The sequence below is a fragment of the Mus pahari genome, chromosome 14 (genome assembly GCF_900095145.1).
Source record: "Mus pahari chromosome 14, PAHARI_EIJ_v1.1, whole genome shotgun sequence".
NCBI classification, from domain to species: domain Eukaryota; kingdom Metazoa; phylum Chordata; class Mammalia; order Rodentia; family Muridae; genus Mus; species Mus pahari.
In genome coordinates this window covers 54,249,586-54,274,940 of record NC_034603.1, presented here as the reverse complement: position 1 = coordinate 54,274,940, position 25,355 = coordinate 54,249,586, and the positions used below count along the sequence as shown (strand labels likewise).

Sequence of the window (25,355 nt, the reverse complement as noted above, 5' to 3'; positions counted from 1 at the left end):
TCATTACAGATGGTTGTGAGCCACCATGTGGTTGCTGGGATTTGAACTCAGGACCTTTGGAAGAGCAGTCGGTGCTCTTACCCATTGAGCCATCTCACCAACCCCCGCCGATTACCTTTCAAAGATTGCTTTTCTCCACACTCTGCCACACAGACTGTGTCAACCCATAGCACACAGGATGTATTTCTATTGTATGTGTAATCTTACAGTTTTATTCTGTTCATTAAGGAGAGATTGTCAGGACTGGAGAGATTGCTCAAATGGTTATTTAAAAACATTGGCTGGTGTTCCAGAAGACCTGGATTCAGATTCCTAATACCTACAAACAGCTCACAGCCGTTATTAACTAACTATGGTACCAGGGAATCTGATACCCTGTTCTGGCCTCTGTGGGCATCAGACACACATGTGGCATCCAATTAAAACACCCATGTTAAAAAAAATTTTAAAGTTGTTTTTTTTTTTTATTAAAAGATGCCCTTGTCACTAAATTTCACAAGAAATTTAGTTTATTAGTTTAATGAAATCACACTAGATGATACAATGAATAAGATCAAATTCTGATTTTTCAGATTTCTAGTTACAATCAGTTTTTCATCCCTTAAGTGTGTGTGTACATATATGTGCATGTGTGTGCCTCTGCCTCCCCAGTGCTGGGACTAAGGCGTGCATCACTACACCAGGCCTACTTTGAAGGGTTTAATACTAACCTTGAAGCTATTTCAGTAACAAAATCAAGAGCACTATTAGATCAGAATGAGTTTTAGCATATAGTAAGCTAAGCTGGTAGGTAGGGGCTCTAGAAATGGCTCAGTAGTTAAGATCATTTGCTTCCCTTCCAGAGGACCCAAAGTCAGTCCCCAGCACACTCATCATGTGGGTCCTAACTTTAGCTCCAGGGGATCTAACACCTTCTTCTGGCCTGCTACTTGCACATATTCACATGCGTGTGCACGCACACGTGCGCACATACACACACACACACACACACACACACCTAAATATAGTAAAAATGGAGAAGATACTCAAGCACTGGATCAAGCTACACTGGCCTTGGAGGCCAGAAAAAGATACTCAGTCACCTGCTGCAAGCATTACCCTGATGGACAAGTGTGTGGTGGAGAGCTGGGAAAGATGGAGTATGTGGTAAAGAAATGGAAGAATACATGAAGCCAAAGGGGCTTGTTAGTACACTGTGGAGAAAGGTGGAACTCAGTGTCACTGAAGAACAAAACAGGTGGATATAAGGAGGCCATGATGAGGTTGTGACCCTGGCTGCTGGGAAAGACCTGGGTCAGTGGTCCTGCTATAGCTGGTTCTGTGTCCATGTCTGTGGTCTGGGCTGCCATCAGACACCACGTGGATATCTGAGGGCAGTGCTATCTCTTGGCATGCTGATCTGAGTAGCCTGTGCTGCCAGGAGCCATGTTTGGGTTGATGGTCCTGTGGCAGCCAGGGTTGTGTTGATGTCCCAGACCCACATTACCAGCAAAGACCCTATGTCTGAACTGCTGCCACCTGAGGCACTGTGCTAAGCTAGCCCAGCTCTGCCTGCAGCACAGTAGAGCTGATCCTAATGGTCAGGTAGGCGGGAAACAAACCAGGGCATGTGTGCAAGTGAACTAGCCCCACCCCTAGACTGTGTGGGTGACTCGGGCAAGGGGGGCTGCCCCCTTCCCAGTTGCCCCTTGCCACTTGTGGCATGCAGGTGAGCTGGCCTCTGAGGTCATGAGAGCAAGGAAGCAGAGTTGGCCCTGGTGGTGTAGGAGAGCTGGAGGACTGACCAGCTCAGCTACCTACCAGGCCCAGATCCAGAGCTTTGAGTTGGCCACCCAATATCCACCCCACCTATGACCTGCTGGAGGGCATGAAAGGGCTGGTCTTGCAGATCCAGAGCTGCAGTGTCTTTGTGTAACATACTGTGCACACTACACACTCCAGGACAAGGTTTTATGTATATATATAGTCTGTATTAATTTCTTTTGGTAGGGAGGTTGTAAGGGCAGATAGGAAGGGACAGGAAGATGTACATGATGTAAAATTCATAAAGACTCATAAAATGTTAAATAATAATAGAAATAAATCTTTAAGGCCTGGTGGTTCTGGTGCATATCTTTTAATTCCAGCACTCAGGAGGTAGAGACAGATGAATCTCTGTGAGTTTGAAGACAACCAGGGCTACACAGAGAAAGCCTGTCTCAAAAACAAACAAACAGGGCTGGTGAGATGGCTCAGTGGGTAAGAGCACCTGACTGCTCTTCCAAAGGTCTGGAGTTCAAATCCCAGCAACCACATGGTGGCTCACAACCATCCGTAACAAGATCTGACTCCCTCTTCTGGAGTGTTTGAGGACAGCTACAGTGTTCTTACATATAATAAATAAATAAATCTTTAAAAAAAACAAACAAACAAACAAACAACAACAAAAACCCACAAGTAATTAAATTTAAAAAAATCTTTAAAAAAAAAAAACAAAAGGCAGGTTAGGGGCTGGAAGATAGCTAGCTCATCAGTTAAAAGCATTCGCCACTCTTGCAGAGCACCCAGGTTCAATCCCCAGCACCCATCGTTAGTAACTTCTGTTTCACAGAATCCAGTGCCACCTTCTAGCCTCCATGGGCACCAGAAACACATCTGGCAGAATCACAGTAATAAAGAAAATTCAATTAAAAGAGAAAACAGGCTACTTAAACTTCCATAAAATACCAATTTCTCCATGGTTGTTATATTCATTTAAATGCTGCTTTTTAAAAGTTTTTTTTGTTTTTGTTTGTTTGTTTGTTTTTCCAAGCTGGGCATTCTAACAAACACTTTAATCCATCCTTCTAGGTCAGAGGCAGGTGGGTCTCTGTGAGTTCAAGGCCAGTCTGGCCTACAAAGCAAGCTCCAAAAGACCAAAACCAAGTCAATAAATAAAGAGATCTTTCCATTAGATTAAAAAAAGAGTATACTGTTACTGCTTGGAGATAAATATTATTTAACATACTTATACTTAAAATGTTACACCAAAGATTAGCATTTTTTGCTTACAATCAGTCCTGTTGTTTCTCTTCTCTGGTAACCCTAAGTCCCTTTTTTTAAAGAGGAAATAGACAGCAGCAGTGCTCTGGGCTAGTGTAATGTAAGGCGCATTTCCTTTCCTTCCTTAGGGCTTGAAGCCTCTGCTGCTATAAATGGCTGCTTCCTCCTCTGCTCTCTTACAGTGTTGGAGAATAAGTTGCTCTTATCTTCAGCTATTTCAAAAGTGCAAGCTCTAAGATGCCTAGTCACTGTGGGTGGGGCTGGGAAATGGAACTTTCCAGATAATAGGTTTATAACTAAGAAAAATAGAAAATGGTACATAGTACTAATTGTGAATTGTGTAATTTATTTAAAGAGAGGTAGAGAATGAGCATGTCCTCTCAGGCACTTCACTTGTGAAATAGATAAAGGTTATGAAATGTGAATATAGAGAAATGAAACTATAAAAAGGAATTTATTTTTTGTGGTACAGACTTTTTTTTTAATAAAATGGCAAATGACAATTGAAGAAGCAATCAAATTGGACTCTCAGCATTGTTCCCACAAATACTACAAGAATTCAAATGAAATGTTAATTTTCTTTTATATGTAACTGGAGAATTGAATGCCTAACATAATAAATTTCTTGGTAATCTTTTTCTTCTGTTTTTATTTAAAAATATTATTACTATATATTTTCATTTGGCTTATTCATTGTACTTGAAGTAAAAGACAGCAACTTTTGTTTAAGATATTTCTTTTAAGCTTTAGGAACTGAGGGTTTTTTTCTAGTGATGTTAGATGACATTTCTGGGTTTTTACTGTGAATTGCCAAATAATATAAAAAGAGGGTAAAAATCTCCCACTGGATGTTTTAAAGGCAAGTTAAAATACAAATATTATAATTATAGTATTACTTTAAAATCAACATGAAAATGACTGTCAAATTATACAAATACTTGTACCACTGGGTGGTCGAGGCACGCACCTTTAATCTCTGCACTCATAAGGCAGAGGCATGCAGCTCTCTGAGAGTTCCAGGCCAGCCTGGTATCCAGAGTGAATTCCAGGACAGCCAGGGCCACACAGAGAAACAAACAAACAAAACTTAGCAGCTAAGGGAGACACCATGGCCAATACATTGCATTCCAGGTGTGCTGTCCCTGTAATTCCCTAAAATGGAGGAAACTCAACTGCATGATTTATAGTAATAGGGAAATACATTGGCACTCTCATCTGATTGAAAATTTATTTTTTTTTTAAATTATACAAATGATAAAAAGTACTGAGGCTAGAGAGATGACTCTGCTGTTAAGAGCTGTGGCTACTCGCTCTTCTCTTCCCCTTCTTCTCTCCCCTCTCTTTCTCTCTCTCTCTCCTCTTCTCTACCCTTCTACCTGCTTCGCTGCCCCCCCATTCCTGCATAATAAACCTCTCCCACGTGGAACACCAAAAAAAAAAAAAAAAAAAAAAAAGAGCCATGGCTACTCTTTATTCTTGCAGAGGACCCAGATTTGGTTCCTAGTACACACACATGATGACTCATCTCTAACTCTGCTTCCAGGGAAACTGGTGTCACCTTCTGGCCTCTGCAGGCATACTGTATGCACATGATACAAATTCATATTAAATAAGTACATTTTTAAAAATAAGTATGTACCTTACAACAACAATAAAAACAAAACACACAAGGCATGGTGGCTAATGCCTTTAATCTTAGCACTGAGAGGCAGAAGCAGGGTGAGCTCTAGGAATTCTAGGCTGGGACACAGGCCTATACAGTGAGACCCTGTCTCAAATAAATACATGACCTTTAACTTGAATGGCAACTAACAAAAGCAAGATTACATTTATAATATAAAGCATGTAGGATGATAAGAATGATGTTCCTATTGAATTTTTAGTTCTGGGAAATTTCAGTTAGAATTCACAGAAGTCATGAATTCGATCCTTAAGACTAATTCGAATTAAAACTTTATCGGCGGGCTGGTGAGATGGCTCAGCAGGTAAGAGCACCCGACTGCTCTTCTGAAGGTCCTGAGTTCAAATCCCAGCAACCACATGGTGGCTCACAACCATCCGTAACGGGATCTGGCGCCCTCTTCTGGAGTGTCTGAAGACAGCTACAGTTTACTTACATATAATAAATAAATAAATTTAAAAAAAAAAAAAAAAAAAAACTTTATCGGTGTGGCGGGGGTAGGGGGTGGCTCAATGAGGAAAGGTTTGCTGAGCAAGTGTAAGGGACCCAAGTCTAGATAATCATCACCTAAATAAGAGCAGGGCATGGTACTGTACGGCTATAGGGTCAACACTTGGGGAGAGAGCGATGTCCTTGTGGACTTCATGATAGAGGGAGATGTCTATATAAATGTTAATGACGACAAACTGACTTTCACCATTTGTAAAGAATGAGACTTCCATCTGGGCATAGTGGCCAGGCCTTTAATCCCAGTGCCTGGGAGGCAGAGACAGGCTGCTCTGAGTTCCAGGACAGCCAGGGCTACACAGAGAAACCCTTTCTCAAAAAACAACAAAAATTCAAGGACAGAAAGACAAATACCACTAGTTGTCATTCATGTGTGGAAGCTAATATGTTGGTCTAAAATAAGCAAGAGAATAATTTCTTCTCTTGCATGGGAAGGGGAGGATGGAGAGATGGTGGTTAACAGGTGCAAGGGCACATGGGGAAGAGGAGCAGCTTCCAGAGCTCTGTGGTATGAGAGCATGAATTTCACACTTGATCTTAGCCAAAAGGCAGAGAAGCGATATAGCATGAATTTCAAAATGGCTAGTTTAGGCAGAGATGTCTTCATTGTCCTGAAAACTCCAGCTTTGTACCATTCTGCTATTTGGAGATTAAGTCTGTTAAGTTATTAGAGGAGAAAGAAAAAGATAGGATAAAGCAGGGTTTCAAACAGTGATATAGTGCATGTGGTTTACCATATTTTGTCTTGTCTAGAGCATTCAGAGAGAACCCCAAAGATGCAGCAATCCATTCTTTAATGTGGGAAGATTTTAGGGGTGTGGTACTTCTGAAGATTTGGATGTTTTCCCAGCCTGCTACTCAGTCTGGATCCGTATCAGTCAGGGGTAGTGATCTGTACTGTACCTTTACTCCCAGCACCCAGGACGGGAGACAGAAAGATTGTGAGTTCAAGGCCAGCCTGCAGTACAAAGCAAGAATCTGTATACAAACAAATAAGATCAATTGGTATCAGATTGTAAGACATATAATACAATAAACTATCATAAAGAGTTGTCTTTCGGGGCAGCAAGATGCCTCTTTGAGTAAAGATACTTGTCTCCAAGCCTAATGACCTGAGTTGAGTCCCCAGAACCTACATGGAGGAAGGGGAGAACCATCGCACATGCGTATGTGTGCATATACAACTGCGAATAAACAAGTAAGCGGAAAAACTTAATAAAAGTGTTAGCCGGCCATGGTGCCGCACGCCTTTAATCCCAGCACTCGGGAGGCAGGGGCAGGCGGATTTCTGAGTTCCAGGCCAGCCTGGTGTACAGAGTGAGTTTCAGGACAGCCAGGGCTACACAGAGAAACCCTGTCTCAAAAAAACAAAAATAAATAAATAAATAAATAAATAAATAAATAAATAAGAGTTGTTGTTCTTCTTTGTGCTTTTAATTAATATTTCAAAACATTTGTTTCACAGGACTTTGCATCACGGGCTAAACTGGCAGTTCAAAAACTAGTACAGAAAGTTGGATTTTTCGGAATTTTGGCCTGTGCTTCTGTAAGTAGATTATATTCAAAGTTATAAAGTTCTCTAAATGCTATGAATATATTTTGATCAATTTGTTTGTTATGCATATTAGTTTCTTGTGTTCTTTTATGTATGTGTGTGCATCACATTCATGTCTGATGCCTGCTAAGATTGGATGTGGATGCTGGAAACTGAACCATCCTCTGAGCCCTCCCTTAGCCCCTTTGTTTGGTTGGTTGGTTGGTCGGTCTTGGTTTTTCGATACAGGGTTTCTCTGTGTAACAAGTCCTGGCTTTGTAGACTAGGGTGGCTTCAATCTTCAAGGCTTAATTCTGTGACAACAAAGAAATAAAATCCATTATTCCTATGAAGAAGTAATAATGGAATGAATTAGGAAGTCTTTTCCAGAGTTTCCAAGTATTAATAGGAAGATTTGTTTCACACCTGACTTGAGACATCTTAGCTCCTGTTTCTGTTTGGGTGAGTACCTTGGAAGCATGGGGAATTCAGTTTGAATTCTCTGAATCCCCATAAAATGTCTGGGTGGTGGCATGCACCTGTAATATCAGTGATGGCAGGATGGGAGATAAAGACAGATGGATCACTGGTACACACAAATGTGCACACACACACGTAAACCAAAATGTCCACGAGCCTGAGTTACTGTTGTTGGAAGTACTAAATAAACATTTTCCCAGTGCAACCTCTGACACTAGTGACAACAGATATAAAGTGGCCCAAGGAGGCTACCTCACAAGGCTGATAGGATTTATGAGGATATTTGTGAAAACCACATGCAGCACAGCCCTGAGAGTGGGGCAAGGGGATCACAAGTTCAGAGCCGTCCCTGGTGACACAGCAGAATGAGGGTTTGAGGTCAGCCTAGGATATCTCCAAAACAAATTGTGCATTGGTAAGATGACTCAGCAAGTAAAGGCACTTGTGACCTGAGGATGCAGAACCTGATTTCAGTCCCAACAATCCAAGGAAAGGGAGAAGATGCCTCAATTCCTTCTCTGGCTTTCACGTGTATGTATGTGTTACACACACACACGATAAAACATTTTTGCAAGAACAATGTAGTGCTTCTCACATAAATGCTCATTTATTTTCACTGTGGTTTATCAACTTTCTGACAGCTACTGGAACCTAGGAGTAAATGAGAAACAGGTAGTAATAGCACATCTCAGCACTTGGGGATCTGAGGCAGGAGGATAGCTGTAAATATAAGACCATTCTGACTTGAGTTTGAGGCCAGTCTGGTCTATATGATGAGTTACAAAACAGCCAAAGCTACATGGAGAGATTGTCTCAATCAACAAGAAAACAAAACAAATAGCAACAAAAACCAAAGAAGGGGGAAAAGGAGAAAAGCTCTAGAAGCCAGTAATTACAGACAGTTGAAATACAGTGTTAAAAACCCAGTGTACTAACCACACCTTTAATCCCTGAGTTTGGTAGGTAGAGGCAGGCAAATCTCTGAGTTCAAGACCAGCCTTGTCTACAGGGTGAGTTCCAGAAAATCCAGAATTACACAGAGAAATCCTGTGTGTGTGTGTGTGTGTGTGTGTGTGTGTGTGTGTGTGTGTGTGTGTGTGTGTTTGTGTGCGCGCGCGTGTGCACGCGTGTGTGACAGAGAAGGAGGGAGGAAGGGAGAGGTGGGTGGGTGGGTGGGTGAAAAGTACTGTGGATGAGCTGAGGAGCCTATTAGATAATAATGTTCTTAATCTGAGACCAGTTGCCTGGGTTCAGATCTTTTTTATGGGGGAAATGTCTTACTCTGTCTTACCATTCTTTTCTACAAAATAAGTATAATATCATATAGCATGTGCCTGGGGAAGGTGAAATGCCTTTAATTTCCCAAAGCAGGAAATCTTTATTCCTGGTTACTCATTGCCTGTGTATTAGAAACTCACCATCTGTTCTACGCATTCCTTATATTGGTCATGTACAGTTAAAGTTAAATTTAAAGAGGAGTTTGACTGTCTATGAATTTTTTCCGTGATATTTTTAATGAAAGTTAAAGGGTACTTATTAATTAATCATCTTGATGCAACATTTAAACTAAAATAAAACCGTAGTTGAGAGGAAATTTTAAAGCATCCTGTAGGGTGTTTTGTTTGTTTGTTTGCGTTATTATTATTATACATGGGTATTTTGTCTGTATGCATGTCTGTAACTGGGTCTGCAGGGGCAAACTGGGTCCACTAGGGCTACAATGACAAGTGGCTGTTAGCCATCCTGTATGTAAGAATCGAACTCCTCTGGAAGAGCAGCCTCTGAACCATCTCTCCGGCCCAACAATCCATCAGTTTTGGTTGTAATTGTCCTCTGGTTTATTTAGTTATAGCCTCAGGAAAACAAGCAACAGCAGCAGGCGTGTCCCCTGATGTCTGACTCTCCTTTTCTGAGAAGATCCAACCAGAGTGAAATTCCAAGCAGGTTGACAAGTTAGAATTTGTGTCTGTTCTGATTTTCACTTTAAACCCATTTCCATTTACTGTTGATTCAAGCATGAAAATAAACAACAGCTGGGCTGGAGAGACTGCTCTTCCAGAGGTCCTGAGTTCAGCTCCCACCAACCACATGGTGGCTGACAGCCATCTGTAATGAGATCCAATGCCCTCTTCTGAAGATAGCTTCAGTATAGTCACATAAAAAAAAAAAAAAAAAAAAAAACACTAGTTAGTAGTGGTGGTGCTCCCCATTAATCTCAGTGCTCTTGAGGCAGGTGGATCTCCTGAGCTCAAAGCCAGCCTGCTCTACAAAGTGAATTCTAGCACAGCCAGGGCTACCCAGAAAAACCCTGTCTCCAAAAAAAAAAAAAAAGAAAAGAAAAGAAAAGAAAAAGAGAGAAAAGAAAAAGAAAGAAAGAAAAGAAGCAAAATTATATTTCATAGACTTGTGAGCATAACAAAGAAAAAAGGTAAGATGTTGCCTCTGCCCAGTACAGGAAGATGAGTCTGAGTGAGGAGACCGAGAGTCACAGCAGAGAATGCTTGAGTTCTCACTTAGTCATAAGTGTTCTTAGAAGACTGCATGTGGCGAATTTTTTTTTTAAACAACTGGGCTTTTCTTTCAGAGTTCAAAAATAAAATTATATAAATTAATTGGCTTACAAGTGGCTCAGCCAACAGTCACAAGGGCAGAGTATTTCTGTGGGAGAAAAGTAAGTGAAGTGCTCAAAAACAGTTGTGGTTTCTTCACATTTTTACATGAAATTGTTTTAATGTGGAAATGTTTGGAAAGGTATTTATTGTGAATCACTTCTTTGTCTAGGACAGAGTATTCAAAACATCTGAGTCGGTGTTCTCTCATCTCTCTTTTTAAAATATGCCACGTGGCCCCAGAGCCATAGGCTTTCTTAATGTAAAATAAAAATAATGAATTATTTTTGAGCAGGACCTCAACCCCCTCTATTGTGGCCAAGAGTAACCTTGAACTCCTGCCTGTCTTTACCTCTCAAATGCTACAGCTGCAGGAATATAGTAAGGTTAAATGTTGAAAGCTTCCACTGATAAGTTTAGTTAGGGATTTCATGTTTACTGAAGATATGAACACATCCAGATAATTGTTTTGAGTAAGAATTTACTTAGAACTTCTCTAATAATCTTAACAATTCATTCATACCTTACTAAAGAAATAACCACCAAATGAGCAGAAATCTACTAAAAGGGATTAAATTTATGCAGATCCAAGGTTGTATCCATTCCTCCTGTGTTAAAAACTATTTGTATGAGGTGCATCTTGGTTTGCTGTGGTCTTATAGAATGGCAGACTACCGAGCATGAGATCCAGCTTAGGGACTGCTATTAGAATCCTCTCTGGTCTTCTGACCAGTGTCATACACTGACCAGGGACCTTTATCTCGTGTCATATAGAAAGCAATGATTAAGGCAGGACACCACACACCCAACAGATTTTAAAAACATTTTCTTTGAATTATTCACAGAAGTCTTTTTTTCTTCTTGATAGATTCCAAATCCCCTGTTTGACCTGGCTGGAATAACATGTGGACACTTCCTTGTACCTTTTTGGACCTTCTTTGGTGCAACCCTGATTGGAAAAGCAATCATTAAAATGCATATCCAGGTAATTATAGCTGAGTCACTGCTTAATGGCCTTGATAGGACCTTGATAGGACCATGGCTCTTGGCTTGCTTCCATCGGTTAGACAATAAAGTATGCAAGTTTAGAAGTACATAAATTCTGCTGTTTGTTTTTCTTTCCTCTTCTTTCTTCCTTTCTTTATTAAGAAAAAAAAAGTAGTATACTTGTATAAGAAAATGCATATTATTTTCATGTACACAGTCAAAAGCTGTGCTTTCCTGACTGATCACCGCCTGAAAGAGGATTACTTTTCATTGATTTTTCCTTTCTTTCACATACTGCACAGCACTTCCTCGCTTGTCACCAATATCCTTTACCGAGAACCAGCAGATGTTTGTGGGCAAGAGAAGGGTAGCTGAAGCTGTGAGGAAACATGGGTTGTGTGGTTAGAGAAGTGAGACTCTGCTAGCCCCCGGAGCCACTCTTACCATCTTTAAGATCTACACACACAAATCAAGAGGCCCAAAGCCTAAGTGAGGGCGAAGTGGCTGTGCCTTGGACTGTGAATTGTTCCATCTAAGGGCAACTCGCAGTAATAAACATTTAAAAAAGAATTTCTGTAAATCAGTGTGTTTCACAGCAAATAAGAATTTACTAAAAAAGAAAGTTAAGAACAATGAATTAATGTCTCTAAAAATAAAGTCTAGCCCCAGTGATGGTGAGGGGCTGAAGAAATAGCTCAGCAGTAAAGAGCACTGGCTGCTGTTCCAGAGGACCCTGGCTCAGTTCACAGCACCCGCATGGCTGCTAACAACCATGTATAGCTCTAATCCCAAGAGAACTGACCTCCTCTTCTGGCCTCTGCAGGTGCTGAGTGCACACAGTTCATGTACATACATGCAGACAAAACACCCGTACACAAATAAAGGAGGGAGGGATGTCTGGCATGTTGGTGCACGCCTTTAATCCCAGCACTCAGGAGGCAGAGGCAGGCAGATTTCTGATTTTGAAGCCAGCCTGGTCTGCAGAGTGAGTTCCAAGACAGCCAGAGCTACACAGAGAAACCCTGTCTCAAAAAAAAAAAAAAAAAAAACAATGCTGGCATAGCTTTTTGAGTTAATACCTAAGTACTCAGTCATTTTTATTCCTATTGTAACAGTTTATGTAATCGTACATATACTTTGTTTCATGTGTTTAAATGTTTCACCTGCATGAAATGTGCACTGCATACTTGCCTGGTACCACAGAGGCGGGAGAAGCTGTTAACTACTAAGCCATCTCTCCAGCCCCATAATCTGTAAATCTGTATGTCTTATTTTATACTTCTTGAATAACTTTTCTTTATATTATTATAATTTTTATTGCCTGTTTCATTTTTTTTTTGTACAATACATTTTCATTTTTTCATTCCCCTCCTTACCATCTTCCATACCTGTTTTAGTTTTGAATTCATCTAATCCAGTTTGTGCTGCACATGTACCCATAGATATATGGCCTCCCTTGAAGCATGGTAGACCTACCAGGGGCCTATCTGTAGCTATTTATGCATGGCTTGTCAGACCTTTTCATTTCAGAAAAGTGGTCAAATTTGATAATACTTTTAGACATCCTAAGTAGATTTTCTTCTAAGATATACCAATTCTAGTTTGTTTAGTTTCTCTATGTAGCCTTGGCTGCCCTAGATCTCAATCTGCAGACCAGGCTGCCCTCAAACTCAGGGATCTATCCGCCTGCCTCTGCCTATTACGTGCTAGGGTTAAAAGCATTCACCATCACTGCCTGGCTCAATTCATATTGTACCTCATACTTTAACTCTGTAGAATTCTGGTATAAAGGAAGTGTCTAAGTACAGCAATCATACTCAAGTGGCTAATAAGCAATACGTGTCTATAAGAATGCTAACAGGTGGAATTTGAACCCAGGTCAACTAAAGAAAGTAAATGTTTTACTGCTTGTAGATTCTCAGGACCAATGATGGGTATGAGGTAGTTGTGCAGATTTCATAGAGAAACTTAACATTTAGAAGGAAAAAGGTTTTCTTGCCTTTGGACCTGGAATTCAAAATAAGCCCTGAGGTTGAAGTTCTTCTACCTACTGTGTAGAGAAAATGATAGAAAACCCATTTGTCTTCCTGAGGCATGGATCTGGATTCTTTTCCTGACTGTGGAATATGTTTACTGTGTTCCATTGTACAGAGTAACTTGCCTTATTAAGGCATGTCACTTGATGTGCATTCAGATGTAGCTTAGAACAAGCCTTTCCCGTTCCCTGAGTAGGCAGGACTAATGAGTAATGTAAACATTTCGGTCAGTTCCAGAGTCCAGAGAAACACCCACACATAGATTCCTCTGTACTCTACTAAAGCCCATCTCCCCGTTTGCTCTTCTTTCATCCTTTTTTTTTTCTCAGCTTAACTTTAGACAGCTTTCCAATAAGTTATAAGTATAAATTGCTGTCTGTTAGTCTTCCTTGAAAAATTCCCACCAGTACATCTACTATGTTGGATCAAAACTTTCCTGTTCCCTGGGTAGATTGAACTTCTCTGCCTAGAAGAGGATTCTTATCTTGTTCCCAAATAATGAAAAAAAAAAAATTTAACAAGATTGTCTATTTGTGTGCATCTTACTTACCGTTGGCTTTTGCCTGTCTGCATCCCTCAGGCACGCACACACACGTAACTGGATTGTGAGCCTTAAGGGTCAGAAAGCTTACTTCCTTGGTTTGGGCCATTAGGCACTTGAGTGCGTGGTCTCTTCTGTGTTGACTCGGGAACCATTCATTCGTTCCTCTGCTCAGATCCTTTTCCTTATGTAGTCTTTTCCCTTGTGTTTTTGTTTGTATGTTTGTTTGTTTGGTGGTGCGTTTTATTGTCTTGGGGCTTTTTTTGTTTGTTTGAAGTCTTTTGGATTTGGTTTTTGGGGGTTTTGTCTGTTTTTTGAGACGTGCTCTCTCTGTATCCTTGGCTGTGCTGGAGCTCTCTCTGTAATCTAGGCTGGCCTCGAACTCACAGAGTTCCAGCTGCCTCTCCCTCCTAAGTGCTGGGATTAATGATATGTGCCACCACCTGGCTCCCTTGTTTCTTGTATGCACCTGAATGAGAAAAACGTTCACTGGTTTGTGCCTTATGCTTACCTGGTAGAATCCCCACTCAGACTTACAGCTTTCAAGATGGAGACATGGGTTCTTAAGTGGCTGATACATTTTATGTCCTACCCAGCCCAGTAAATTTTTAAGCTGTTACATATAAAAAGGAAATTTTGTTTTGTTTCTCAAGCAATGAAGTTGTGCAATTATTGGACACAGGCTGATTTTGCATTGTTAGGCAATGATGGTAGGGAAAGCTTATGGTGTTGAAATCACTGAAAGTCACAACCATTATTTCTGTTGATTGTTGAAAGATTTATGGCTCCAAGAATAACTGGTTCTTGGTGCGGACCTCTGTACTGTTGCTTTCCCCTCTACATTTACTTTAACAGCTGTCTCGCTAGGCTGTATGGCTTCCACCATTCCTAGAACTCTAGTGTGATCCTTAGAGCTCTCTCCTTTGAGCCACCTTGCCTGCTCAGTGCCTCATGGTTGTAGAGAGTGGGGAAGAAGGCCGCTGTCCTTTGTTTCATTCCCACCTCCCCTTTGGTTACATTGGCTAACATAATTATTGAACAAACAACAGAGCGCTAAAGAGCTCATTGTCAGGAACTTGGAAAAACTCCAGGAATCCAGCTTTATTCACAGAATTATTATGCATCCTTATAATCTAAAATTAAATAGAAACTGTTGAATCCCTAGTCAGTCCTACAGCTAAGCGTGACTTTCCTTTTCCCTGCACTTCCATGTCAGTGGTGGCTCCTTCCATCTTCTTTTAACTACTAATAGCATTGGGGGAAGGAGATATGTTCGAGTGTGTGCGTGTATGCCTTTGTGTGAGAGTGAGAGAGAGTTTCTGTACCAGTTTTCAACCATTTGTAGAAAAATCAAGATATAAGAAGTGTTCCCAGCTTTTTGTTTCCTAAAAGCCCTTACTATTGCCTGGTGTTATCCATAATAAGTACTTTATGCTCACCTGTGCTGGATGAAGCTGAGAATATTTGCTATTAGTGCTAGAGGTATCCGGGGGTTTTTTTGTTGGTTTTTGTCAAGAAAGGGTCTCTCTGCGTAGTCCTGGCTGTCCTGGAACTCCCTCTGTAGACCAGGCTGGCCTCTGCCTCCCAAGCACTGGGACTAAAGGCGTGTGCCACCACACCCAGCCCTCTTTTTTCTGTTTTAGTGTCAATATCTTTAATTAACAGAGGGAGAACTTCATTCTCATCAAACTAAAAATTTGAAAAGTCCATTTAGCAGTAAGCCTGGGAAATCAGGCTTGTTCAGGTTCTGGGGACTTTGATAGTGTTGCTGAAGTTAGGCTGTCTTCCTAAAATCTCTGAAGTACATTTAGGCAAGGCTTCTGTTAGAATAATCAGCTTTGAGTCCATAGTGGACTCATATGGGAGCCCATGGCTTCTGCTTTGTATAGAACTCAGATAGAAAAAGTGACTTCTCCACTGTTCCCTCCCAGGCTCGGGTTTCATGACTCACAGGCTCTCTGAGACCGTCCTGTATCCTAGTCAAAGACTACAGCTGGGCTTAAGGAAAAACATCTTTAAAGTAACCAACTACCATCAGAATTAAATGGTCTTATGTTTTAAAATATATATTAAAATTACAGTTAAGGGCAGCACACCACCTTCTTTTAGACAATTATACTTTGAGATTTACAGGTAGTTCTTTTAAATAATTGACTATTTTAACTGGTGTTTTCTTTCAGAAAATCTTTGTTATAGTAACTTTCAGCAAGCACATCGTGGAGCAGATGGTCGCTTTTATTGGGTGAGTAATTCCTTAAAGACTAATATTAATACTGTGTTTTGAATGGAGTAAATGTGCATGGAAGAATACATTGGGATAAAAAAATCTGGTTTTGAGGGGGAAAAGTGTTTGGCCTATTGTTATTAAAAAGAAATTTTTATCCAACTGAAGGGAAAAAAATAAAGCTCACTTTTTTCATTTCTTTGGAAACTAAATGTATCAGTTCACATAATTCTTGATTTTTAAAAGAGCTTTGGGGGTAGAATATGTGACCCTTCTTTGTTTAAAAAAAAAAAAAGCATGTATGTGTCATTACAGTTTAACATAGCTTTGGGCCAGCTACTCGGTTGCATGTAAGCAAGTTAAATAGAAACTTTACATAATGTTTTAGTATTTTACTAAAGGTTGTGCAATGGTATAATATTCTCAAAATTTGTCAAATAGGAAGCTGTTACTTCACGAGAATAACAAAAATTATTAACTATAATTAATAATTTATCTAGAATAATAAAAATTAGGCCAATTAAAAGGCTAAACTGTTTGATGCGTTTATTTATTTTTGCAGTTTGCAGAAGTAAGACCATTTGAACATATAGTTCAAATCATGTCACAAAATTGCCAGCTTCGGGTCAACAAAACGGTTTTTAAGAAGCCCACCCGTTTTGATTAACTTTCAAATGGAATATGAACATAGTCAGATGGTAGAAATAAAATCAAGAATTGTTGGGTTTTAGCTTGCTTACATCATCTTTCATGTGGTTTGGGGTTTTTGTTTGTTTGTTTGTTCGTTTGGGGTTTTTGGTTTTTTACAAGAGAGAACTTTCTTTCATTTAGTAGTAGAGTGGTGTATGATGGGAATGGGTTAAGTTGAAGTGCACTTTTCATACTTTCAGTGTAAATTTCAATCTTACCAAATTATTTTGACACAAACCAAATTATTTGTGAAAATTTGTTACTGTTTAAAATGAATTGCTACTTGGTGGTTAGTTTGTGTTGGTTTATTACTCTTGAAACCTTTCACTATAAAGCATAGATATCTTGTATATGTTTTATAATAAAAGTTTTATAATATTTTATATCTCTAATGAAATAATTAAGGAGAATACATTTTTGAGAATATACCAAGTAGAACCAAGCACTGTTTTTGTTTTTGTTTTTTTGTTTTGTTTTGGTTTGGTTTTGGTTTTTCGAGACAGGGTTTCTCTGTGTAGCCCTGGCTGTCCTGGAACTCACTCTAACTGGCCTCGAACTCAGAAATCCGCCTGCCTCTGCCTCCCAAGTGCTGGGATTAAAGGCATGCGCCACCACGCCCAGCTCAAGCACTGGTTTATTAATTCCTAAACTTTTCATTATTTATGTGGAATATAATTTATACATTAAAGACTCATGCCTTTAATCCCAGCACTTGGGAGGCAGAGGCAGGCGGATCTCTGAGTTCAAGGCCAGCCTGGTCTACAAATTAAGTTGTAGGTCAGCCAGGGCTACACCAAGAAGGAAGGAAAACTAGTCTGGTTTTTATGCTGCCTGAATCTGTATAAATACAATGCTTTGTATGTCATCATATATCAGGTTCACAGCAATAGAAGGGGAGGTGGGCCTGTTGCAGAGGCCTGCCATCCAGCACTGGGGGAGGCTAAGACAGGAGCCAGAGTTTGAGGCCATCCTGAGCTACCTGTTATCTGGGGATGTGGGGACTGGATATCTTTGTCTCTCTTTTTTTTTTTTTTCCATGGACTCCCAAACTCTACTGTGTTCTGTTGGTTGGGTTTATGTGAGAAGTGCCTCTTTTGCTGTATATATATATATATATATTTTTGTNTTTTTTTTTTTTTTTTTTTTTTGGTTTTTCGAGACAGGGTTTCTCTGTGTAGCTTTGGCTGTCCTGGAACTCACTTCGTAGACCAGACTAGCCTCGAACTCAGAAATCCACCTGCCTCTGCCTCCCAAGTGCTGGGATTAAAGGCGTGCGCCACCACCGCCCAGCTGTCTCTTATTTTTGAAGGAAATTTCCTCCTATTTTATATTCATCAAACCTTAGAGACTACTCCACTTCCCTTGAGAACATTCTGAAAGGACAGACATGCTGTTCCCTGTCATACGTGGCCACTGGAGAGTGACAGTGTGCCCTGTGGCACCCACTTTCTTCGTTTTTCTTTCCTCATACTAAATGTTTGTAGCAGGAATAGTCTCAGCTACTTCACAGCCTCACCACCATTATCTGTTCCCCGGCCTCCGGAGTGTCCAGAAGCTTGTATTCCAGAGCTGCCTGTCTCACATGCCCAGTCTGTTCCTGTCCTTCCAGGACTGTCAAACCACACCATCAGAAACCTTTTTCATGTTACCAACAGCACCCTCAGTCCTCTGCTCTCACAGTGTGGGAGCTCCAAGTATCCTTCTCCAGCTCAGTGTCCCAGATGCTTGGATCCCAGCACTCATGTCTGAGCCTGCTGTTCCCTTTGCCTGCCTCAGGGTGCCTTGACCTTTACACTCATGATGTTTTGGGCCAAATAATCCTTTGTTATGAGGGACTGTCTCATGCGGTAAGATACCTGTCCCTCTATACATTATATGTCCTTAGCAACTCCCAGTCTGTCAATCACCTGTTATCTCAGGTGCTAAAGCAATTGCTTAGCAGAATGCCATTTGGCAGTATGCTTGAGGCCCTGAGTTCAACCTCTGGTAGTACAAGTAACAATTATCATCTCCTAGCCATGGGTAGCTTAGTTGTAGATCATAGGCCTCTCATGTAGATTGTCCTGGATATATTGCCCAGCACCACAAAGAGTGTGTGTATTCCACACTGGTGCCAAATGAATAGAGAGTAAATCCATCACCCACAGTCAGATTGTCCATTAGATTTCAGCTTTTATCCTCAGAAAACTTCCTGGGATTTGGTCAAATATTCCTAAGCCAGGGACTTCTCTGCATAGCAACAAACATGACATACACTTAGAGGTTGTTTGGTTTTGGTTTTGGTTTCTTTTTTGTTTTGTTTTTTTCAAGACAGGGTTTCTCTGTGCAGTCCTGGCTGTCCTGGAACTCACTCTGTAGACCAGGCTGGCCTCAAACTCAGAAATCTGCCACCTCTGCCTCCTGAGTGCTGGGATTAAAGATGTGTGCCACCACTGGCTAGAGTTTATTTTTATGTTTATGAATGTTTGATTACTTCTGTTGCTCTCCCTTTGCCCCTATTTTTTTCTGGGAGTCTTAAGTAGCCCAGGCTGACTTCAAACATTCTTATGTAATTGAGGCTGATCTTAAACTTCTTTTTTTTTTTTTTTTTTTTTTTTTAATATTTATTTATTTATTTACTATATGTAAGTACACTGTAGCTGTCTTCAGACACTCCAGAAGAGGGCATCAGATTTCGTTACAAATGGTTGTGAGCCACCATGTGGTTGCTGGGATTTGAACTCAGGACCTTTGGAAGAGCAGTTGGCACTCTTAACCACTGAGCCATCTCACCAGCCCTGATCTTAAACTTCTTAAACTTACCTCCACCTCCTGAGCTGGAATTAAAGATGTTCCCCACCAGGCTCAGTTTTTGTGGCTTCGGGGATCAAATCCAAGATTTTTTGCATGCTGGACCAACTCAACTACCTCCCTAGCCCTGATGACCATCTTGTTTCTGCCAGCCCACAGAGGTCCACCTGCTTCTGCTGACCCATGCCCAGCATCTGTAAGCTTTTTAATTTCAGAGACCATGTGTATTGTTTATTGTTCTGAGCACCTGACAGCCTGACTCACACAGAGCAGATTCCCAGGAAATGACCACATGTGTTCAAATAAAGGTCCACCCTGTAAAATCAGCAGATCTTTTGTATAGCCAATATTCTTCTGTTTCCTTAGATTTTGGAGTTTCTAGGAAATTCTGCCATTTATCTACATTATATAGAAGTTGAAGTGCCTTTAATATTTGGACAACTTGGTTAAATTGTAGTATATTCTGTCCCCTATTCCTTTCTTTTAAACTGCATTAGCATGGTCCCTGAAAGAATCCCAGTGGGGGACTAGAGAGATGGCTCTGGCTTAAACACCCACATGATGTCTCGTAACCACCTGCAACTCCCAACTCCAAGGGACTCACTCCAGTTCTCTGACCTCCAGGGCACCTGTCTAAGTGCACATATTTACATGCTGACACATATGCATGCACATTATTCATTATTATATATAAGCCCGCTAGTAGTGGCACATGCCTTTAATCCTACCTTTAATCCTAGCACCCAGGAGGTAGTCACCAGATCTCTGAGTTCAAGGATAGCCTGGTCTATAGAGTGAATTCTAGGACAACCAGGGCTACACAGAGAAACTTTGTCTAAATTATGTGTGCATGTGTGTTATAGCTGAGTGGTTAAATAAACAAACAAATCTTTAAATAATGTAAGTTAATTAGATTTGTCTTCAATATCAGTTACCAAGAGAGTTTTTAGTATTTTGTCAGTAATTATAATCGTGACAAGATTTGCTTTCCTGAGCCAGGCGTGGTGGCACGCGCCTTTAATCCCAGCACTCAGGAGTCAGAGGCAGGCGGGTTTCTGAGTTCCAGGACAGCCAGGGATACACAGAGAAACCCTGTCTCAAAAAAACAAAAAAGGAAAAAAAAAAGATTTGTTTTCCTACACTTTGAAACAAGACATTGTTGCTTTGTTTTGTCGTTTGAGACAGCATCTCTATTCATAACTCTGGCTGTCTTCAAGCTCACAGAGATCAGCATACTCCACACCTGCTAATATTAAAAGCAAGTACCTCCATGCCTGGCTCAAATAGGAAATGTTCTCTGGGTTTGTTTTGTTGTTGTTGTTTTGTTTGTTTGTTCGTTTTTGAGGCAGGGTTTCTTTGTGTAGCCTTGGCTATCCTGAACTAGCTCTGTAGACCAGGCCGACCTCAAACTCACAGAGATCCACTTGCCTTTGTCTCCCAAATGCTAGGATTAACAAGGCCTGCCTAGATGTTTTAAAATATAAGTGTTCAAAATGAAAATTACCAATCTGGCTGGAGATGTAGCTCTGTGGTAGAGTTTACAGGGGATACTTAGCACTGTAACAAAAATAATAAATATAACACTAAATCCTGACTGCATGGATTCATTTAGTTCAGGTTTGTCTGGTTCTCGATATACAACTCAGAATGACCTTAAACTCTTTCTTTTTTTTTTTTTTTTTTTTTTTTTTTTTTTTTTTTTCCTTTTCTTTCATAACTTTCTCACAGCTATGCATTGTGGCTGCCTAGAATTCACAATATACACCAGGCTGACCTTGATATTTTTACTTATGTGTATGTGTGTATATCTTTGTGAGTAAATACCACATGTGGTTGAGTGACAGTGGAGACTGGAAGGTGTCAGAGTTCTTGGAGCTGGAGTTACAGATGGTCATTTGCCTGTGTGCTGGAAGCTTAGCTCAGATCCTCTGGAAGAACAGCCAGTACTCTTAACCACTGAGCCGCCTCTCTAGCCCCAGTGGACTGCTATTCTTAATATAAGTATGGAATAGCTTAGCTAAACATGATACCCTAATTTAAATAATGCCTATTCCCCAGTCATAATTAACAGTTTTATTTCTAGGGCAATTCTAGAAAGTAGTTGCTAATATCAATATGTTTAAGGGAAAATGTCCTTATTATCTAAATCAGTAGATTGATCTAAGTTATACTGTGTAAATAATCATATATAGTGGACCACTTACAAATTCTGAAAGATTAGAATATAGAAAATAGCTTTCTAATTTATGGCATGTTTATTAGCAGGTGGGCAGGGACAGAATTCTGAGGTTTTTAAAGATGTTGCTTGTACATTGGTTTGTACTCTGAGTAAGTCAGAGGGAAAGTCAGCAAACCTGAGAGCTTGAAAGGCAGTGTTAGCTCTTCGTCCCTGTTATTGTGATGATATAAAGCTGATTCTTAATTCATTGTAAGAAATACGTGAGACCTGTGCAGGACCAAATGATAAGAATTGTAATTATAAAATGACATGTTCCGGAATTCTCACCAAATAGAGGCTAAGAATTCCCAGAAAATAACATTAAGCCTGTGACTTGCAATAAGCCATATGCAGAACATTGACTTGTTGTCAGCTTGCCAGGGTCTGATTGGAAGACAAAGTCCAGTTTTACCACACAAGAGAAGTTTCCATAACTCAGTCATTGAACTCAAGGGCTGGGGGATGGGCTTGGCTTGGCTGGAACAGGGACTTTTTACCAGATACAGAATGTTCCATGCTCTTCTTTGCTGTCTCCTATTTTTGAGTTAACTTGATTTTGACCTCAGAGTCAGGCTTGCCTGTGGCAAGAGAGATCATTTGAACCAGTTAGTAATTAAGTTCTGAAGTCGGAATGTTGCTTCTTGTTCTTCACTCTATGGAAAGTAGTGAGAATGAGCTATGCCAGCCTGGGCCACAGGAATAAAACTCATCTTTTCCTTATTTTTCTGTTTGAGTTGTTTGTGGTTTTTGGTGTGGGTTTTTTTTTTTTTTTTGGGGGGGGGTGTGGCTTCTTTTGTTGTTGTTGATGCTACTGCCGCTGTTGCTTCTGTTGAAGGAGGGCCTTACTCGGTAGCGCTGGCTGGCCTGCAACTCACTTCATTTAAACCCAGCTGTCCTTGAAGTCACAGAATTCTGTCTGGGCTTAAAGAGATGGGCTACCTTGCATGGCTATTTTTTTTTATTATAAGATATAATCTAGTTCATGTCTCTGATTCTGTTTTATGCTGGTCATTATTAAAATAATTTTCTTAAAAGGTTATAGAAGTCTGGACCACAAGCATTCATTTCTCTGATCTGAGAAAGGATCGCTAGCTTAGGAGCCAGCTGTGGTGACGCAGTTCTGCACTCTGATTTTAAAGTTACCTCCCTCTGCAGCTGATGATAGCTTCCTTCTTGTGTCTGTGGTACTCTGTAGAAACTCTTCCCTGTTTCTGTCCTAGATGCTGGGATGCAGCATAGTTAGACTGTTGATGAGAAATGGATATTTTATTAGGAAGTTACCATTATCAGAGCATTTCAGTGGAATATTAAAGTTAAAATCCAGTTTGTCAGATAATACAGGGTAAAGCAAAAGGCAGTCAGGAATTCCTGACACATTTTAATCACCCTGTAAATACTTCTTAGATACATAAACCTATTCTTTCATTAATAGAGGGATTACTATGTGGCTTTTGGATGAGGGAAATACTAGCCCCCCCCCAAAAAAAAAAAAAGAAAAAAAGTAGAGAGAAGGTGTAAATCCCCGGTTGGAGAGAAGGCCCAGCAATTAAGAGCGCTTGCCACTTCTCCCGAAGTCCCTGCTTTGTTTCCAGCACCTGTATTGGGTAGGACATAACTGCCTGTAACTATCTCCATGGGACCCAGTGCCCTTTTCTGGCCTTCTTAGGCACCTGTACATACATATATACATTTGGGCACACATATGTACACAAAAAGAAAAATTAAGGAAAAAGAAAATACAAATTACTACTGAGCATGATGGTGTGTGCCATGTACAAGTGTGAGGAGAGAAGGGGAAGTTAAAAGCAGGCTAGGGGCGGGGGAGAAGAGAAACAGTAGAAATATAAAGGCTAGCTAGGCATGGTGCTGCATACATGCCTTTAATCCAAGAATCTGGAGGCAGAGGCAGGCAGGTCTCTGTGAGTTAAGAGGCCAGCCTGATCTCCATAGCAAGTTCTAGGATAGCCAGAGAAAATAAATATCAGTAGAGATAGATGAGAAGAATTCTTGCCTGGTAGCTCACTCCAGTAATCTTCACAGGTGGGAAGCTGAAGCAGGAGGATTATCGTGATTTCCAGTCCAGCCTGAGCTACAGAGTGTGTCTCTGTCTTAAATACAACCTGGTGTGTTTATTAACCTTTGTTCTTTGAAAACCGGAATGAAGATGTGTTTCCAAGGCTTGCTGAGAGAGCACCACAGAAGACAGTGTTTGTCCCTCAGTCTTGGAAGTTGGAGATGAGCATGGAGAGCCAGGCTCAGTCTCAGGCAGCTGTTTGAATACAGCCAGAACGATCGTTTTTACCCCATTACAGCAGACCATTCCTTAAACTCCTGCTTTACCATTGATAGAGTGCCTGCCTGTCCTTCCTGCTCAGGTCTGCATTCTGAAGAAACGATCCCAAACATTGGAAAGCAAGGGCACTGCAAAACCCTGCGTTCTAGAAACCCCTTATGAAGCAGGAGCGACCGTATGCCTGAAGTGTCTGGAAAAAGCAATGTGGTCTGTCTTCCACCAAGCCTAGAAGAAAGGGAAAGGGATGCTATCATGTATATAAATAGTGCCACTGGGCACACAGTGAGCTAAGTAATACAAAAGAATTTTTAATTACTTCAGAGGGACACAGATGCAAATGAAATTCAAGATGTTTTCATCCCAAGCCCTGAGGTAGAATCACAGCAAATTTTAGAAGGTGCCAGAGACTGTCAGTGCAAACAAGCCCATATATAAGAGACCTAGAATTTCCAATGCAGTATGTACTTCTCACTCTGCATTCATTGTGTGTTAGGATCCTCTTCCAAAACCCTGGTGTATAAAGAAATCATGTTTCGAATCCAAAAGAGGTAAAATAGTCAAGTCAATTTGCCAATTTTCCCTGGCAACATCAGCTTCTTAGATTGTGTTCTATGTTCAGTGAAGTGGTAGCAACAGTAACACTTTCATCCCGGTACCCAGAATTCCTAGATCTTACTTTCACCAAGTTAAAGATGCTGGATTTCAGTCAGTGCCAGTCACTCCCTCGCTCCTGCAATAGTTAGGTGACAACTGGTGTAATCTCTGATGGGCAAGGCAGGTATTGATGTTAATGAGGCCCATGCGATGGCCTTTGGCTTCTTCAGAGGATGTCTTGATAAATTCCCCTGCCTTTCTGAGGAGTCCACCCTAAGTGGAGGGTTTCCGGTAATCTGTCATTGTTGAATCAGGCTAGGAGTCTGAGGTCGGCTCTGAGTCACTATGAATAGAGCTCTAGTATTGGTTGGTCCCCAGGGAAACTGGTGGTTAAACACTGTGAGAATCTTTATCAGACAGGAAATGACAACTCATTAAAATACTAACCGTTAAGCCTGTTTAGATCACTCACTGTCTGGGGGTGGGGAGGAAATTTTAACCCTACAATGTTTAACTAGAGTGTACCCTCCCCTCTCTCCCCCTTTCCTTCCTTCCTTCCTTTCTTTTGTACATATTTCTAAAAACAATTATTTATAAGTGTCTTACCAAGAAAGAGAATTATCGACTCTTTTTTTGTTTTTTAATAGAAGACAGGTCTCCATATGATGGAAGTAGAATGGGGGAGGGCTTTTATTTTATCCCCAAAGTATATCTACCCCACTGTTTGTCCCACTGTGGCTGTAAGTGTCAAGTTCATTGTCTTCAGAGGACTCTGCTGGCTTCAGTCAGAAGATGATTATTCTAACCAAAAATGTTAGTGTGTGCCTGAGATGCCAGCACTCTGAAGACTGAGTCGGGACACTTGAGAGCTCCAGGCCAGCCTGGGCTCCATAAGGAGACCCTGCCCACCACCTGCTAGCCCTGCAGAAGAGCATGAAAAAGCATGTTTTCTACTCAGAAACTCTATCCCTAGGCTTCTGAACTGCACCCCATCCGTATCTTAAGTTCTTCAGAAAAGCCTGATCCATGCCTGTAAGCCCAGCACATGATAAGCTCAGGCAGGAGGATTTGAGTTCAGAGCCTACCTGAATTTCATTTACTATTGAAATTTGCTAATTTAATTCAGAAAATTCTTTTTTTTTTTTTTTTT

The 25,355-nt window shown here is 40.7% G+C and overlaps 1 protein-coding gene across 1 annotated transcript in view; it reads left to right on the top strand.

Moving 5' to 3' along the window:
* The window catches only part of Vmp1 (vacuole membrane protein 1), a 96,766-nt gene that overhangs the window by 63,836 nt on the left and 7,575 nt on the right, over positions 1 to 25,355 (top strand). Inside the window, exons 8-10 of the mRNA XM_021211983.2 lie at positions 6,675 to 6,755; positions 10,701 to 10,817; positions 15,577 to 15,638. Coding sequence (XP_021067642.1) covers positions 6,675 to 6,755; positions 10,701 to 10,817; positions 15,577 to 15,638 — 260 coding nt within the window. The remainder of the gene's footprint in view (positions 1 to 6,674; positions 6,756 to 10,700; positions 10,818 to 15,576; positions 15,639 to 25,355) is intronic.